General features: G+C 51.7%; 1 protein-coding gene across 6 annotated transcripts in view; it reads left to right on the forward strand.

Annotated features, from left to right (window-relative positions):
• pxb overlaps positions 1–16,817 on the forward strand; it is a 408,186-nt gene extending 391,369 nt beyond the window's left edge. For all 6 annotated transcript variants that reach the window (XM_065444315.2, XM_065444311.2, XM_065444313.1 and 3 more), the window contains one exon: positions 9,491–16,817. In XM_065444315.2, the coding sequence (XP_065300387.1) occupies positions 9,491–10,597 (1,107 nt within the window). In that variant the 3' untranslated portion in view covers positions 10,598–16,817. The remainder of the gene's footprint in view (positions 1–9,490) is intronic.
• The last annotated feature ends 1,832 nt before the right edge of the window (positions 16,818–18,649 follow it).

Below are 18,649 nucleotides of genomic sequence, written 5' to 3' on the forward strand. Positions count from 1 at the left end.
CTCACTGCGCGTGTGGTTACAACAAAAGTAGACGATAAACATAACAATGAGAAACATAAAAAAAACTGTGGCGACTTAGCGGTAAATTAATGCGGGAGAAATGCGTCGCACGTCTTAGAGGTCATCCCGCATGCATGATTTAAACGGCGTTTCACCACATTACAAAGTGTTGCTCAGGAGCTCACGCGACACACGCGAGACACCCGGTGTCGCACAGCGGTACAGGCTGTCGCATCACCACCATCTTCTAAAGCGGGTCCTATAGCGGCACGCACGTCGCCTTCATTCGCAGCAATGTTGTCTGCTGTGGCCTCCGAAATACACGCGCGGACAGACGCCGCCACCAATCTACAAGTGTGCACGATGAACAAACTCCGCAGAAAAAAAAACATAGGAACAGGGAATATTGCGCCGTAGCTCGGTGGTTAACGCGTACCGCATCCCAGCGACGCTGGCGAGCAAATTTTTGTGCCCCATTACGCGGAAATCCGGCGTCGTCGTCGGTGGCGGGGCGATGGTACCAAAAATGTCCGATGGCTCAAATAGTAAGAACACGCGAAAGATGCTCGGATTGACGTCAGGTTTGTCAAGGAGGTTCTTGGAAACAAAGTACAAACTGATGGCTCTGAAAATAAAATTTGGTACATTTCGGCCTGGGTGCGGGACGAGCCCGCTTCCCCGACGCCACGACGGCTCCGATTGACTCAAGGCGCGCCCGGTGCGTGCGTCGTTGGGCACGTGACGGCGCAGGAAATGGGGAGAGGTGGCGCCGCATCACGAGTACAAAAGCAACGCACTGTCTCCCGCTCGGCTTTCATCGGCGCTGTGTCTAGTGCGGTGGACTCTCGACGCACCGACACGCCGAGTCAGCAGAAAGAACTTTAATGGATGTAGAAAACATCGAGCGAAAACATTTTACCAAAGCGACTATAATGTTTTTGCACTCGATCCACCCGTAAGCATTCTTGAGTGTCACGGCCGAATTTCTTTCGTTGCCCTACGGTGAGACCGAGGGCGACCGGACTGACGATGGCGTAACGGCAAGGCCGGACACCGCAAACCCGCTGTCGTGCCTGGTTGGCGCAGTATAGTGGCACGAGCTGTGCGATTTCTGACCCGATTCGTGTGTGCTCAGCGATGACCCTCTCGCTTTATTACGATTTCTTTTTTTTCGCTATCGTCGGTGCCGCGACACTTGGGTTATGCTTCTATTTGCGGCTCTTGTTGCCGTTCCTCGACGACATTCGCACCACCTTTTGGGGCCTTTCGTTCCGAGGCCCCTTTGCCTGCATTGCCACGAGAGTCGATAAACTTGAAACAATGCCAGTGATAGATGCTGCTTAGTCAGCTACAGTAGCGCGACGTGTTGTGTGGTCGTCACTGCTGCTAGCTTCTAGGGCTTGTGACGCAGTCTGCACCTGGGCTAGGGTGGCTGAAGACCGCGCCGCCGCCGCCATTGCCTAGGGAGGCCCCGCTGCGCGTTCCTCCCACTGGGGGAAAATTTGGCGCTTCCGTCGGGGGCGTGGCTAGGATGGCTAGCGCGGGGGCGCCGTGGGCTTGTCGGTCTCGTAGGCCACGGTGCGGTCCAAAGTGACTCTTGTGGTCGGTGTAGTGCAGCTGTGTTTTTCTAACGTTTCCTCAGTTTTTCTTCAAAGTAGGTGGTGTGAGCTGCTGTCGCTATCCCTTAACACCCTGTGAACATGTTACAACGACATGGAAGGTCGACAGCAGTGACTTTGAAAGTTGCACCCAAGTTGACATATTCACACATATATTCTAGTGGATTCGAAAAGATGCGGGTAAATCTAGCTGGCGTTCAATATTTTCAACGGTGCAGTTGTGCACGCCATGGACTTGCACAAAGAAAATATTGAGCAACAGTACTCAAATCCGGAGCCAACAAGGGTGTTCATTGACGTGATGGCTCAAGCAATTGAAGCCATGACATCACGGTTTCCAACTGAAGCTCTGGGATATGCCCACAGCAACTGTGCCGGTGGTAAATGCTTTTCGTGTTTCAGACGTGGCAGTGCTCAAGAAACTGCACTTAACAGCATGCTCGCATTTCTGGGTCAGTGGGAGGCCCATGCAAAAGGGCTCGGCTCCTTAAGCAAGGGCACATCAGAAGGTCTGCGTGTGACCATACGTTCTACCAAAGACCTCTTGACGTATCTAACTGAGAAGGTTGGGTTCAGGTTCTTGATTACTTCCCGCCTCAGTCAGGACTGCTTGGAGCGTTCATTTGGTATTGTGAGACAGTCTAACGGAGCCAATGATCAACCCACTACTGCGCAGTTCATCATTATAATGAAGTATGCAAGCTTATGCATTTCAGTCTGGGGGTGCATGGGGACATGGGGGGGTTCTGTATCCCTCAGTCTGTCTATACAACCTCATGCAGACACTCGAGGATAGGTTCACCCGTAAATTTAGCCCTACGCGACTGCACGCACAAGTTGTCAAAAATTTCTTGCTTCTAGCAGCCAATGTGCCACAGATTGGCTGCAGGAAGCATTACGCTGATCTAACAGGATCGGTGTCTAGGTTTTATTGTATAACATGTATTCACTTTTATGCGAAGCATATTACTAGAGCTCAACCCAGCTCCTCAGGCGCGGCGGTGTCGCCTTCAATACCACGTGACATCGTCACGTCACGACAGAGGGGAAACGGGGCTCCAACTCGCGGCGTCGCCTTCAAGGCTGACCACGTGACACCGTGACGTCACGACAGAGGAGAAACGGGGCTACAACTCGCGCCGTCGCTCGCGGCATCGCCTTCAAGGCTGACCACGTGACACCGTGACGTCACGACAGAGGAGAAACGGGGCTCCAACTCGCGCCGTCCCTCGCGGCGGTATATAAGCAGCTGCGCTTGCCTCTGCTAGACACTCACGAGGCGAGATGCCTCCTGGAGACAGAGCTGCTCGTTGGAATGAGAAGCGAAGGTTGCGGCGTGCTACAGAGACTGTTTCTAGGTGGCTTTGCTACGGCGCAGCGACTATGCGCCCCGCATCGGACGCGGTGAGCGTCGAGCAACGCACCGTTCGGCGCGACAACGAAATGTGCGCCTGAGCAAGCGCCGCACGCCTGAGCCGACGCCGACGACACCGGCTTTTCTGCGACATGAGCTCCTTAACGCTGTCGCGTTAAAATAAAGGCTAGTATGCTTCGCATCCTGGGCTTAACCTTAGCTAAGCCACAGCCAGTTTTTTCCTCAAAGGCTTAAATCAGTGTGCCATACACAACAAAGCCAAGAAGGTTAAGCCCTGTGTTTTGTAAAAATGTGATTTTATGCAATAACTGTGTTATCTCCAATAAACATGCATTAAATCGCAAACGCTTTGTGCTTTCTAGAATTTCTTCACCACAATGCTAGCTGATATATTGCATGAACTTCCTCCATTTAAAGTAATGTTACAATCCCAGATATGTGACTTATGCGCGGGCGACACATTCAAGGTTATTCCAATGCGCTGGCCTTGCGCGGTGATTCCTATGAACTATACTTTCGGCAAGGAATAAGCGCACTAATCTCTGCAACAGGTGGTCGCAAAAACCGTTGATGTGTCGGCTGCATATATAGTCGGTGCTCGCTGTTTCCATGTGGAATGAGAGCAGCGAAACATTAAATTCTCTCAGCATCTACAATGTAGAGAAAGAAGTCTGGTAAGATTCTAACGCATTCAAACGCTAAAACTAAGCGCTACCAAATCATTTTTCCGCCTGGAGGTATGCCGACGCCGCGAGAAACTACGGCGCCCTAAACGGCGCCCCGGCCGGCAGCGCCGTCACGCGGCAGGAACGCGTTTTGGGGCCAGCTTCCGGAGGCCGGTTTTCACACCTCCCCATTCTAGCCACCCTACCTGGGCAGCGGTATGGGGCTGGCGGCCATTCCTGGTTGGCACGCCTCCCACCCGCTGTTCTCGGCGCCACATTGGAGATGGGCGGCCGGTCGCTTCCTCGGAGGAATTCCTCTCCCGGCCGAATGCAGGGTGCGCCCTCTGCCGAGCGTCACCGGCGCTGCGATCCCGACCACGGGCAGAGACGACGCGCAGATGTGTCTCTGCCCCCTTCTCGTAGTTGCATGCAGAGTTGTGCTGCTTTCGGCGGCGGCTTGGCGGCACCCATTAGAGGTCGATCGATTCGAGTCCATTGTCTCCGAGAGCGGCAGCTTCCGTCGAGCGGATCGATTGCCATTATTCACTGTTGCCGCCGGTGGCCGCTGATGCTCACACTTCCCGCCGCTCGCCTACGTTGTCCGGGACCCGGATTGAGTGACACGTTGCGCCGGACTTTGGCGTCGCCGGAAATGCCGTTTGCGCCAGCTTTCCTTTGCACAGCATCGGCCTCGCTTTATCTTACAGCAACCCCGGAGGAGGGAGACGGACCCGATTTCAGTGGGGTCACTTCTCTCGCTTACCCTTTCGCTCCGCTGTAGGAGAAAGGTGGACGCTCTTTCGGAGCGTCGTTTAGCGAAGCTTGGGATCACTTTATAAGGGTGTCGGTCCTGAACTATACCGCCAATCCTGCGGCTCTTTGCAGCCGTTCTTACTTTCGCCTATCCGGTTGCGCCTCAAAGGGCGAAAACCACAAATGGTTCGTTCTTTTTTTTTTTTTTTTACTGGACTGTGGAGCCCAGACGCGCTCTGACGTACGTGTGAAATATTAGCAATAGAGAGTTTTAGAATCGGGGCCCCAATAGTTTGAGGCCCCGTTAGCGCTGGGGCACGCAGGAGTGAAGAGTTGTAGAATAGGGTTTTACGTTTGCGGATAGCGTCTTGCGCTGACAGCACCACTACGGCGTCAAATAAAAGCTATTAGGAATAATCAAATAAAATGTACCATTTTATGATAGGAATAGTAATTTTGACTTGTGTGTATTCGCGTTTAATTACAATTTAGAGGTTATTCTGTAAGCAGCAAACAATTAGTTGAGCTTAGTTTTGAGCAAACGAACTTTACGTGCCTTCACCAGCCGAGCTTAGCCTTGTTAGGCCTACGAGCCATAATATCCACAATCGAATTCGGCATCAGCGGCGTCTAATGAATCAATCTTCATAACACACGCTAGTTGAGGGAAAGCGATAACCGCAGTCACTTCTCCTAGCTTGCGAACTTCACGCGTTACCACGGATCGAACCCAGTTTAGTGCTAGGTTAGAGCCGTCGCTTCGATGGGTGCCGCCATGTTTGCTGACGCAAAGTTTTTGGGGACGCTAGTTGGGCTCCCGCTAAATCGGTGAAGTAGCGTTCCCAACGCAAAACCCAAACGCAGTGTGCGTCTCGCGCATGCGCAGTGTCTTCGACGCTATTTCTTTGGGACCCCTATTTTAAAACTCTCTAATAAATGTGAAGCATAGTCACCAGAAGTCTCTTAAGGTGTAGGTGGCCTCCACGAAAATACTGTTTTGTGTAGTTGCGGAAAATATAGGACAAACACTTTTCAACGCCGTCATGAAGTTCGCGCCACGGTAGGTCACCTGAGCACCGTGCATTTGGGACTTGTACGCGGCCTAGCGGCCGTGCCTTGTGGCCGGGCCTAGTGGGGTTAATGGTTCTCTGGTGGCATGCGCTGCAGAACAAACGTTTCCTCGATGTTCACCTTCGACGACGAAAAAATTGTCCGGCCATCTTGTCGGACACAGGGCGAAGAGGGACGATGCCTGCAAAGGAAACAAGCGTCGACTGGCCTTTGCAGCACTGTTCATCTGTACGTCCGGCGCTTCTCCCGTCGCTTATTTGTAGTCAGCGTCTCTGTTTGCGCTGCATCCCTCAAAAGATATGTTGCACGAGCTCGCCCAATTTTCACTTAATTTCGGTCGACTCAGGACCGTAATGCTTTCGGAGTAGTCCACATTCACCGAGAGTAAGCAGCTACCAATGGAGTAAGAAAGAAAATGAAAGGAGAACCGAAACCTTCTGATAGAATATCGAGTTAGCCGAACTCATAATTCGCGACCCGAGCGGTTCCCTCTGCGACGCTGTGGCTAGTTATTATTATTATTATTATTATTATTATTATTATTATTATTATTATTATTATTATTATTATTATTATTATTATTATTATTATACACATGAATTGGTACCGCGCCTCTTACACTGCAACACGCGTGAATCAAATCAAGGCCGGGGTTCGTAAGAGCAGGCAGACTTGGAAGTGGTCAACAGCGGTCTGACAATCCGTGTCGGTCAACCAGGGTGTTCCATACCTTTCGTCGATACGCATCTCGTTCGGCCACCTGTCGATCGATGCGCGTAAATGGCGACTTCGCACGCGCGCAGCGCCGTGTTCCATCTACTTTTCGCGCCATCTGCACTGCCGGTTCGCCCGTGTTTTCCAGTCTCATTTTCGGGTGCTCTCACGTGCGGCCACCAAAGTTGGCCCAGAAGTGCTTAGGAAAAAGCGATGTCCGGCACACGTGCTCTCGTGCGACGGAGCGAGTGGCGCTCACGCGGAGCGCGACCCCTGGCGCAGTGGCGCGCACTCGGCGCTGAAGCGGGCCGCGGTCGCCGTGGTTGGTGTGTGCACGCCCAACGTGCTCGAACATCGCTTCGGCCGTCGTGGTGCGCAGTGCGTGCGTTTAAACTTCGTCCCTCTTGCTTCGAACTGCTTTGCGACGTTACAAGTTGTCGACCTTTTTTTAACCCCCAGTAAAACGTCGCGGCATAAATATTTATATATATTATTATTATTATTTCAGATACTGTTGGCCGTCTTGGCCGTATATATATATATATATATATATATATATATATATATATATATATATATATATATATATATATATATATATATATATATATATATATATATATATATATATACACACATTTCGTGGCCTGAAGCCACGAACCAGACACATCCGCGCACTGTTATCCTCTTCATTGCCGTGGTAGTTGAGCGATCGGCGCGCCACAGTTCTTTGTAGGAAACTCTATGTGGAAGAAACGCCACCGCCGATGCTGGCAAGAGCAAGTGTAGCGGCCGTCCAACACTGGCTCCCACTTCATTTCTGCACCTCGTGCAGCGCCGTGTACACTTGCCACGGCGGTGCCCAGCTCGGCATTTGGTCGCCCGCGCGCTTCCACCGCTGCCGCTTCACTTATCGCCGATTGGCTGGCGTCGCTCGCACTATTTCCTCCGGTCGAAGTGCCCCTCGAGTGGCAGCCTCCGCCCAATAAAATGCAACTGCTCGGCGACTCGATAAACTGGCTCCCGTCTCTCGCGCCCTGCGGGGCTTCAAAGTTCTCGCCGTCGTCTTTTGCTCGCTGCGCTTCCTTTTTTCCGGACTCGTGGATTTCATCTTTTCCTGGGCCGCTAACAAGCCTCCACGCCCCAGTTTGACCCCGAGGGCTTCGAGCGAAAAACCTATTACGACCTCGCAATGGCATTTCCCCCTCGCGGGGGACTGCTGCTGCTTTTGTTTATTGCTCCTTGGCCACGATAGACCGCTCCTTCGTCGAGTCAAATATATCTGTTACTTCGTTTCCTGTCATTTTCATACGAGCAGTGAACTGCTGTGCACTTGTCACGAGTTATTTTCAGCAGACTCGGCGGCGTTCTCACTTTTTGACGCGCGACTGAGCTCGTCAGCTGACGAGCTTACCAGCGTTTGCACGAACGCTGGACCTTCGGCGTTCGTCTCGGTCTCTCCCTTCTCGACCGTGCCGACCGGAGCCTTTGCTTCGCGCGGTTGTACTTATTTTTGGTCAAGGTGCTTGCTAGGCCTAGTTGGCTCGAAATTCGGGGGTCGGCCATGGCGTGTTCTTAAGCTGGCGGCGGGCGGGTGGCGAGGCAAACACGCGTCTCCTCGTTCTCCGCAACACGGAAACGTACGCTCTCTGCGCCTCGCTAATTGCCAGAGGCATTCGAGGTCAGCCATCGTGTATCACTGCGTCCACCCGGCTCCGGCGCTCTTCTTCGCTGAAGGCCACGTGTCGACTTTTTCGTGACGAAGCGCGCGCTGTGCGAGCAGTGGAGCGATGTTGCGGATTATTTGCCCGCACAGCCTCGCTATCGCCCCACTAGTTTCCGGGATCGGGAGGCCCTTGCCCTCAAGAACATACTCGTGAACGATTAGGAAGATTACATGGGCGGCCGTAGCTTGATCTAGAAAAGTGCATGGTCTGCATGTGAGGCATTATTAGCGATGGCCAGAAAGCTCCTTTTCCGACAAAAAAATTCTATCCTGGTATAATAGTGCAGCAAAGTGCCTTGTAGCCGCGTTCAAACCAGCCTGCCTGGTTACATAGCACAGCCGTTGGAAAAAGAAAGAAAGAAAAAAAGGAAACATGTCGTCGGACGACGTTTGCCATCCCAACACTGAGCTAGTAGCCTTATAAGACAGCTGGAAGCCAACAAGTGTTTAATGTGGAGCTCATAAGGTTTCCCCAATACCGCAAAGCTTGAAACTGACGAAACTAATCGTCGTCAAGGACTGCCGCTCGTCATAATTGTTCTCCTAGAACAGAGACGGGGGAGAATCCATGGCCTGAGGGTTTTACATCCAGCAACCATTCACGGTAAACTGCCTAAACCTCATGCAAGCAAATGAACTGGAATGTATTTTACGTAAGAAAAGTCAACAGCTTCGAAGCACTTTTTACGATGTAGGACCCATTGAGTGTATACAGGCATCTCCGGTGTAAATAAGTGTTTGATATATCACTTCTGTTCGCGAGGCGTTCAGATCAGGTCTTATCTTTCTCCCTGGAAAGATTATCGGTCGACATTGTTCGGATTGTCGTCTTGTCAACTGTATCTTGGTGTACAAATGTGTACAGTAACGAACTCACTAAGTCACACCGTCGTCTAACTTAGGTTCTCTCTGGAGCCCTGACGAAGACTATAGCAAGATTTCTTGCTGGGCGAGAAGAGCGCAAACACATCCATCAGCAACCTATAGCGTACGCACGAAGGTGAAATCCAGACAAAGCGCCACGACCATGCATCTAAAACTTTACTTCATAGCAGAAACCTGGCGTATGCATTACATTCGTGTGACGGGCTAAAAGCGGCCGACAGCAAAAGAAAGCAAGAAAGAACTTTTTTTAACATAGCATTCAAGAAGCAATCTCCGCGTCAGTAACGAACAGACGAAAGAGACACCTCCTTCCCATTTTCAGGATATTCTTACATGGCGTGGGGCTTTTCTTTACTCTGTTTATATAATTCCAGGGTCTCTCTCGCCGTCGCATCTTTGCTTTTGCGGAGATTGCTATCGCCATCAAACCGTGCCTCGCACCTGCTCTGAAATAAACTTTTAATTCGTGGTGGCGCTTTGTTTGGCTTTCGCGGTTTCGTTCTTGTTCTTTCTTTTTTGCGTACGCTATTGGTTGCATGTGTTTGCGACGAAGACCTTCTCGAAAGGGCTCCAGCGGCGTCTCTCTCTTTTTTTTTTTTCATGTCTACCGTCTTGCTGTGAACCTCTGTCCTGTGTGCAGGCGCCGTGTGGTCGCTAATGGGGCGCGTCTTTCTTTTCGCAGTTGCTGGACGTCAAGTACGGCAGCTACGGCGCCCCGCACCTCGCCCCGCTGACGCAGACCAACTACACGTTCCGGCCGGCCAGCCTGCGGCCGCAGGACCACCCGCAGCCGCACCGCACGCCGCAGCACGCCACCTTGCACGGACACCACGCAGGGTCGACGGGTAGCGGCCGCCGGTCAGCGCCGGGCACGTCTCAGCGCTCGTCGCACAAGGCACCCAACAGCCGCACGGGCACGACGTCGTCGCGTCGCTCGCACCGCGGGGCGAACAGCGAGCAGTTCAACCCCATCTACGAGGAGGTGTCGGGTCGCTCCAAGTCCAGGAGGGGGGGCTACCGTCACCACGACAGCGAGGACAGCGAAGAGGACGAAGCGAGGAGCCTTGGCAGCGAGGACGAGTTCGCCGAGGACGAGCTCAGCTTGGGCGAGTACCCGAGGCCGCCCGAGTCGGCCAGCAGCAGCCTGCAGGGCTCCACGGGTGGTGACCTGTGCCCGCCGGACGCCGAGCCGAGGGCCAGCAGCAACCGGCGGCTGAGGGGCGCAGCCAAGCACAGCCACTCGCTGGAGCGAAACCGCAACAATGCGAGCGGACTGCAGGCGAAGCACAACTACTACCTGAGCAAGTCGGCGCTGGCCTTTGACCAGCGCAACCCGGGGCCGTACAGCTCGGTGGATTTGATGCAACACCCGCACCAGGACAGCTCGCCTCCCGAGCCGGCTCCCGGTGCCATCGCCAACTCCAGCTTCGGCCTGCCACCGCCTGCAGCGTCGCAGGCAGGGTTTATGATGGGGCCCGACTGCCAGTACCCGGCGGCGCCCAACGCGCCCTTCTCGACGTTCCTTCTGCAGCCGTGCGGCGCCGTCCAGGGGGACAACGCGGCCGAAGGAGACGCCGAGAACATCTACGCGTCCATCGACGATGACGACGCCACGGCGACGGGACCGTACACCATCGGCGGTGGGGCCAGGGCGGCTGCTGGCGCGAAGCCCGGACCAGGTGCGCGGACAGTGGCAGCATCGGCCAAGGAGGCTTCGGTGGTTCCGTCATACGGTGACATTAGGCCCGTGTTTCCGACTGACCAGAGTGGCCGGACTCTGTGCACGTGATTTGCGCGTCGTCAAAATGTGCGTGCTCGACCACCTGCGTACCAAGACGCTTCCGTTGACATTGTAGGCGAAGCGGGGGGGGCTTGCTTCCTTCGAGCCCGGGGGCGTGCTCGCGGAATGGGTGCGCTTCATCTAGCCACCGTGTTTCCTTTTTACTTGTTTGTTCTCCTGGCCAAGCATAAGCTACGTGATGTTTACACAACGGGCAAGTTAGTCCCCCCCCCCCTCCCTTTTTTTTTAAAATCATTAGCGTTATGTGCCAGTCTGTGCATAGGCAGGCAATACACCGTTCTATCACCTCATTTGTCGATTTAAACGCCCCGCAAACAAGTCCACTTGTCCTCGAAGCATCGAAAGCGGTACCATCCTAGTCGTCGAACTGTTTCTCCGAACGAGAGAGTCGTCTTTCGATTTTTCCCCTCCACCTGCCTTCTTCTCATCGAACGCCACGTGCCGGCGTAGCCCTTCCGAGTCAAGCCGGCGAGACGTGCACGCTCTGCGCAGGGCAGCTTCTTCGCAATAATCACTCCCTCGAGCGAAGCACGGACGCTACGCAATATGCGCACTCTCCGTCGATGTTGAGGGGGCGCCTCCTCCGCGTCTGTCCCAGCCCCACGGTAGCGCGGCCTTTAGCCGTGCAGTCTTAGGACGAGCTGTCGGTGCAAACTCCTTCTCACGATTGTGACCAAGTCTTGCACCTTCGGCGTACTCTAGTAGTAGTAACGTATTCAGATAATTTAAATATCTTACAGAAACTATGCAGCGAATGAGTGTGCGTGTATACGGTTGTGTTGCACCTTAGGGAGTTGCAAGCAGGGGTGTCGCTCCTGTCAAAAGGTTCGTTCGGAAGGCGTCTTCGTTCCGCAACTTCTGCCTTGCAAGTTTGCCTTGCAAGCGACGTTCACTGAACCGAGGGAGCTAACAATAGCGGCAGAGAGCGCTCTGTCGAGCACAGATGGGAGCATATCAACGTTTTTAAGTTTCTTTTTTTTTATATTCCATATTGCGTCACGATGGGCGCATGCTGATTCCCTAGAAGCATTGCAGAGAGTTGATGCGTAAGGTCTGACTTGCTGTCATCACGAAGAATGTCGGAGCTAATCCGCGAGTGAAGTGATCTTTCGCCGGACCCTTTTGCAGGGCTCCTGTAAAACGCTTGGCGCTCCACTGCGCACAATATTGAAGTCAATTTTGCCCAGATTCCGGCCCCCTGAATGCATTTGATTCTGTTGCGACGAAATTTCTGGGCATGGCGCCGACGACTGATTGAGCATCTTCTAAGCATTTGGCATAATGTGTGCCAAAAAGCTACGCTGCGTGAATTTGTTTGCTTGCTTCAACGTGATAGGATCCCAAAACGTTTACGGCCACGCGCAATAGGTGCGTTGGCGCCACATTGTTTTTCATTTCAACCGTGCGCAAGTGCTCACTCTTGCAGAGCCACGACGCAGCCACTTGGAGCTACGTATTTAGTGTTGGAAATCCTAGTTGGCGAAATGTCCACACGTTAGCGGATATACCCGAATCATTAGATGGAATGTTTATTGTAACTTTCAGGTGCTATGGTGTTTTGCTGACTGCACGTATGTACCGAAGGCTGCTGTGAACCTCTTGCTAGTTTACCAGACGTCAGTACTTCCGTGGCCAATTACCGGTTTTGGTAAAATATTTCAAGCTGGCTTCTAACCAATCGCATACCGCGGGCAGTCACTATAGCTCATAGCCAACGAACTTGGCTGCTGGTTGAAAGTAAAGGGTCCTTCTTAAAATGGCCGGCTGGCTCTTGAGAAGTACTGCGAGCCCATTGCTGAACCCCACCCCCTCTTTGCCGACGCAGCCCAGCGTGTTCCAAATTGAGCGGCGTTGGTGTGCCCCCCTCGAGTGCTCCGCAGTGAGCGCAGTCGACGCAGTTAATGTTTCTATCGTGGCGGGGAATGACCTATTGCCTGTTTAGTATGCAAGATGTGCGTTAACGACCCCAAGGAACCGGCGGAGGATGCGATGGAAATGGGTTAAGCGCACTCTTCGCCGGGCTGCTGTTCTCGTCTGCAGTAACGAGGCCCGTACGTGACGCTTAATTGCTTCTCGCCGTATTTCTTCCCGCGTTCCTCTCTGCTGGGAGAGGTTGAAGCAACCCTTGTGATACTGTCGACAACCTTCGCTTGCGCGAGGGTCTCGCACGCCATTGCCGAAACCTGTGTTGTGGTTGGATCTTGCGTCTTTGCTCGCCTCGTTATAAAATCACATTACGGCGAGCTAATCAGGAGCTCTCGAGAAAGAAGTACGCGGACTTGCTTGTCCCACATCTCCTTAAAACACATTTCTACTTTCCAGTGTCGCGTGACAAGAAAGCTTACTGAATATATCTCAAGGTGGGTCAGCGAGGTTTGCCGCCATTTTGAAATTTCTACTCGACAGTCATTGTTGTCGATAGTTAACAAGTGGTATCATGTCTTTTCGGTCTTGTGGCAAAACTCGTCCGTTCGCGCATTTTCTCGTTGCACAAATACAACGACAACGTGTTGTTTTCAGTAATGAGTATATCCGTGCCCGCAATATGTGTAAAGAGCTGAACAAAAGAAACAGAGCAAAGCAGAGGCGTGTTCGACCCGGAGGAAACCCTTGCAGTTTTGTAGTGCTCAAGTGTGGATGAATGTGAGTGGCCAGACACCTCGTCACAGCAGTCGTGCTCGCGGTGTTAGCTTAGATCCAATTGCGTCACGAGTGCGTGCGCGTCGGCTTACGAGTCGACAAGTCTCTGTTAATTCCAGCTCTCGCATGTCTTGCCAAGCCGCGTGCGTATTGTAGGTCTGTTTTATATTTCGAGTATTTAAATCTGTCTGTGGCCCCATGTTTGTTTACGACTGTAAGAGTGAGCAATTTTTCCGGCACATGAGCAAAACCATAGTGCGGTTCAAATGTTCGCTTTCTACCTGCCGCAGACAGGTTTTTAGAAAAATGTCCAGTATATTTATTCAGAATATGATTTGACGACGTTGGACGGTCCCGCGTGACGTGGTCGTGTGATCTCAATGCGTGCCATTGCCGGTCTGTCCGCCGTAACGTGAGAGACGGCTGCCCTAACAACAGGTCTTAAGCGTTTGATTTATGACGTCGTCGGAGCGTAAGAGTAACGCGCCGTAAAAAAGCGCATCTGACTTTTTTTGCGCGCAACACTTTCTTCAGTTCTTTCATTAAGATCTCTATTGCTGCAGAACAAAAGTTGGGCTCGTTTATGTGCATCCGTCTAGCAGCGGCACGATCAATAAACGTGCGTCATTTATGGCACTTGCCTTTTCGAAGGTTCTCTAAATTTGTCGCCGCAATACTACTTCGGTCTGAGACTAGCGGTGCGCTTGCCGCTTTCATCTCCATGAGCGGTCATAGCTTTAGGCATTTGTGACCCGTGTCCCGGGAAGATCGTGCAAGCTGAGCCGGAGCCAAGGGCTTGCGTACAGCTGTTCTCTCAGTGAGGCGAACCATTTATCACGGAGCAATACCGACCGCTATGTTTCAAAGTAGGCGTATCTTTTATTTTGCGTAAAAGTCTTAAAATATCCTCTAAGGAAGCGTTCGGGGAAACAAAAACAAGAAAGCCTTGGGGGCTCGGTTTTGCTTATGACCGAAAGAGAAACGTAGCACACGGCAAATATGGGAACTTCCTGGCGTGCGTGTTGTTCCCGATATTGCCTTCGTTTGCGAACTACAAGGGCGCGTTCACTTCTACACTGCACACGCGTCGCGAACGCGCTAACTGCAAGATATGTCATAGTAACGGCGGCACGAAGGCTCTAGTCATTAGTTGAATTCTTTTTGTCTTAGCGCCTCCGTTTCGAAGCTGTGGCATTACGTTGCGCTCAGTGGTTGACCCAAGGCGCTGTTGGGGCGAGGTGTGTCGCGCTCAGACTTGAGCTGCTGCCGCCGCGCATGTGCTGCGGTCGCACGAATCAAACTTCCGCGCCGGGAAGGTTTACACTATTCTTTAAAAAAAAAAGGAAAAACGTTATTGTCCCGCACCGCGTTTCATTCGCGGTGCATGAAAACACCAGGATGCCCTACCGATGTTTGGAGCAGCTTTATTGGTCCACCGACGAAGTTCTGTGGAGTGCTTCGGCGCGGGCCTGTGCTGGTTTGTTGGTGTGAAACTTGACGTCTGCGACAACTGTAAACTATTAGAAGACTGCCGCGCAACGTAAAGCCACGTATTTTTTTTTAACATGATTTACTCGGAGCTTCCGGTTACTGCGGCACGACGTGACCTCGACGCGAACGCTGTCTGCGCCACGCAGCGCGTATGAGGAAGACGCACGAGACGGAACCAGCTACTTTATTTATTATGACGATAAGGACCGGCCAACTGGACGATTTCGAATGTGTGTAGCGTGGAATTCCTTGTGTTGCTTCTCGTTCAGTCATTGCTCGGAACCGACTCTCGGCGCTGTGCGTTGTGTCCTCGGCCTTGGCCGACGTTCGTGAAGCCATTCATGGGCAAGAGCTGATCATAAGCACGGGAGCAGGCCTGTCTCATGACGCCTGGTCACGTCACAGTTCTCGCTGTCTGAAAGGTTCACGAACCTGGCTGCTCCAGTGGTATGCGGGTCGCATTCTGAGATGTCGACTTCCTGCGACGTTGCAGTGGGCCCGGTGTCTTTCTAATATGATGTGACCAATACTGATCCGCCTATAGCTCCACTGAGTACCGAAACCTGGGAACACGTAGAGTTGATGCGGTGGCAAATGAATGTCGGTGTTCTCGTGGTCGAAAGAGATCGCGAGAGCAGACATAACAGCATCTCACGCTATGCAGCGCTATCCCACTTCGTGACAACGGAGCTCTGTAAACCCAACGGGCTTGCACGGCCTCCCATGTAGCCGCGCGCCGTTGTCGCTTCGAGGGGCGGGGTTTTTTTGGAAGCCCTGCCTCTGGCGCACTGCGAAGGTCATCGCTTGCGGAGCAAGTTGCTGCATGAATGTGGCCCATTGCGCGAAAAGATCTGGCGTCAAATTTGTGGCTTCTCAAGAGCGCGCTTTGAAATTCTCCGCCGTTATGATCGGCTTATACCGAGGCGACAGTGAGCGCCAGCGGGCGCCTGCATTCCCCCCCGCCCAGAACCAATCTGTTGGTGGAAATGTATATGCTTCGTTCTGTGCATGGCAGTCGACGCTCTGGAGGCTAGAGAGACTTCTTGCAGCGGCTTCATTCGCACTCGGATATAGTTCCATGTCATTGGACCGCAATTGTGCGCAACTGTTTTTTTTTTATGTAGGCTCGCTATTGAATGAAAAAAAGATTAATTCCTTAAAAACAAACACACTGTGGTATACGGCTGCTAAGGCCTCGTTCTATATAACTTTTTTTGTTGTTGTTGTTCCTTTCGTCCTTTTCTAAACCCATCGCGAGGAGCCTCACGTCCATGCTCGCGCGACCGAACGCTGTTACAGGGCGCAGCGAAGCACAGATGGAACGCGCGGAGTGACATAACTTGACCGAACTTCTCGCGTAGCTTCCACAGCGTTGACTGCTATGTATGGAACAGAGTATGGTGGACGTCCGTGTGACGTGCTTGTCCATTGTGTTGAAAATATGGGTAGAAACGCCACAGTATCAAAATATCACCTCGTTGCGGCATCGCGCCGGATGTAACTTAATATGAAATTTAGAGCATCGCCGGAAGTCCTCATTACAGAATGCGAACCCTGTTATATCTTAGTAGAAGAAAGCGCCAACGATATATTCTGGCTTTTACGTTGTTTCGCTCATCTATATGGTTTCATGCATCTTGATTTACCTCCCAACCTTCAAGTGTTCTGGTTGACGTGCCATCTGTGTTGCTTTGACGTTTTGTGTATAATTTTATTGACACTTGAACTGTGGACGCCGTAGATGCTACTTGGTTTATTTTGTGTTTCTTCGAGAGCGAGCGAGTGATTTGTGAGAGTGTACACCTTCCGTGGGTGATGTGCGTGTGCTGAGTGGCTGCTTGTGCGCGTGCCTGAATCCCTTTTCGGAAGCGGCTGAGTGGATGGCGAAGACCACGACGAATGAAAAAAGGACAAACAAAAATGAAAGATGTCACGCTCTGTGTTGTTTCTCATTTCGGTATCCTTACCTCAACTTTTTCTTGTTTCAAGTGACCACGTTTCCCTTCGTTCTTCTGTACATATGCGTGACAGCGCTGGATTATGAGACGAAAATATTAAAGAAAAAACGTCATCTCAATTAGCACTGTGGTGTTGTTTCCTGCTGTATTCCTCTGCGTCCCTCTATCATTTCCTATTATTCGCCCTGCTATTGCCTTTTGAAGTTGTACATCTACGAGATCTTAGAGTTGTCTTTTCCTTTACGTTAAACGAAGGCTTCGACACTCTAAGTCTTCGACGAAAAAGCACGAGGGCGCCCCACACCCGCCACGGTGGTCGTGGCGTTCGGCTGCTGAGCACGAGCCTTGTTTCCCGGCCCGGCGGCATTTCGATGGGCGTGAAATGCAGCCGCTGTGCACTCAGATTTAGGCGCACGTTAAGGAACTCGAGGTTGTCAAAATTAACGGCAGCCTCCTTGGCGCTCGAGGTTGCACACGCAAACGCGATACGTGCAGCGGGAGAGCACACACGGGGTGTTTCAGCGAACTTCTTTTATTGTTGAAATTTCCACATGTAGCAGGTAGCACAATTCTGGTCCATGAGTTAATAGTACACTCGAAGAGGCGGACATTACTTGCGCAAAAAAATGAAATACATAATCGACTAATACAACTAAGTATTCACTAATTATGTTTTTAAACAATTAACTTATGGCGCATATTGTAATTTACGAATTCCAGCGGGTGAGGCTGCTAGGCATATCCACTTGAAAAGAATTGCGTGGATGACACTTCGTACGAGATATGTGCCGTCAAACTTGCGGTAAAAATTAACTGTTTTTCCACTTGCTTCCTTAACGAAACGTCGTTTCATGCATTGAAGCACAAAACTAACGTGAACGCCAATGCATTTCTCCGCAAAATTCGGGAATTAATATCTCGAAACTGGTGTCATCCTGAGAATTCCTTCCAAGTGGATCCGTCTTGCGATCACCCCGGCTGGAATTTGTAAATTGAAATATGTTCCATAAGCCAATTAGTTCAAACTTAATTAGTGAAGTTGTACTAATTAGTCGATTATGCATTTCAATTTTTTGTCCAAGTGATGACACCCTCTTCAAGTAGACCAGCTCATGGACTAGAATTGTGCTATCTGCCACAGAAATGTTTTTAACAAATTTGAAAGTGTTCACTGAAGCACCCGGTATACAAGACGAAGCAAGGAACGATGCAGGATAGAACGCTGAATAAGAACTCACACACTGTTCCGACGCATTCTTGCCCAAACACAGAACGCGAAGCGAAATAAGCAGACTGAAGGAACCAGTGAAATGAACAAAAAGCGCGCATGTCAAAAGCCGGGGACGATATGCGATGCGCAAGAAGCTGTCGGAAATACTTTATTGTTTTCATTGTCATCAATTCTACACTACCTGTGAAAGCAAAATAGCTTTATTGTATAGAGGGACCCGGAAAGGTTAATAATGCAGCTGTCGCAGCGCTCCTGAACCTTGTGGGCCTCTGATTTACAGTGTCAGCTGATTTAGATTCTTTGATAAAACACTGATATTTGCCGATTCCGGGGCGCAACCGCATAACTGCACTGAAAAGCTTCATTTTAGAGCGCAGCTTTTAGGCGCCCGTTCCTGCGGCGAGCGTCGGCGTTGTCCCTCGTAACCGAGTGAACGAACACAGCGAAGGATGAAAGCGGAGCGCAGTGGCAGGTGAAAGACGGCGATAGCTAAGAGAGCGAGAGGAGGGAAGCGGTAGAGTAAGGTATGGCGAAAGCGGAAGAAGAAAAGCGTAGTATGCGCAAAACGGACTTTGCGGTGACGATGGCTACGAGATGGCGCTAGAGTAGCGCGCATCGTCTGTATGAGAACAAAGCGCAGGATGAGTGGAGGTCTGTCTGCGGCTGCTGCTGTGAATCGTGCCCACGCGTCACCCACGCGCTGCATTCGCGATCTCCCGG

The sequence above is a fragment of the Dermacentor albipictus genome, chromosome 10, assembly GCF_038994185.2.
Source record: "Dermacentor albipictus isolate Rhodes 1998 colony chromosome 10, USDA_Dalb.pri_finalv2, whole genome shotgun sequence".
Taxonomy (NCBI): domain Eukaryota; kingdom Metazoa; phylum Arthropoda; class Arachnida; order Ixodida; family Ixodidae; genus Dermacentor; species Dermacentor albipictus.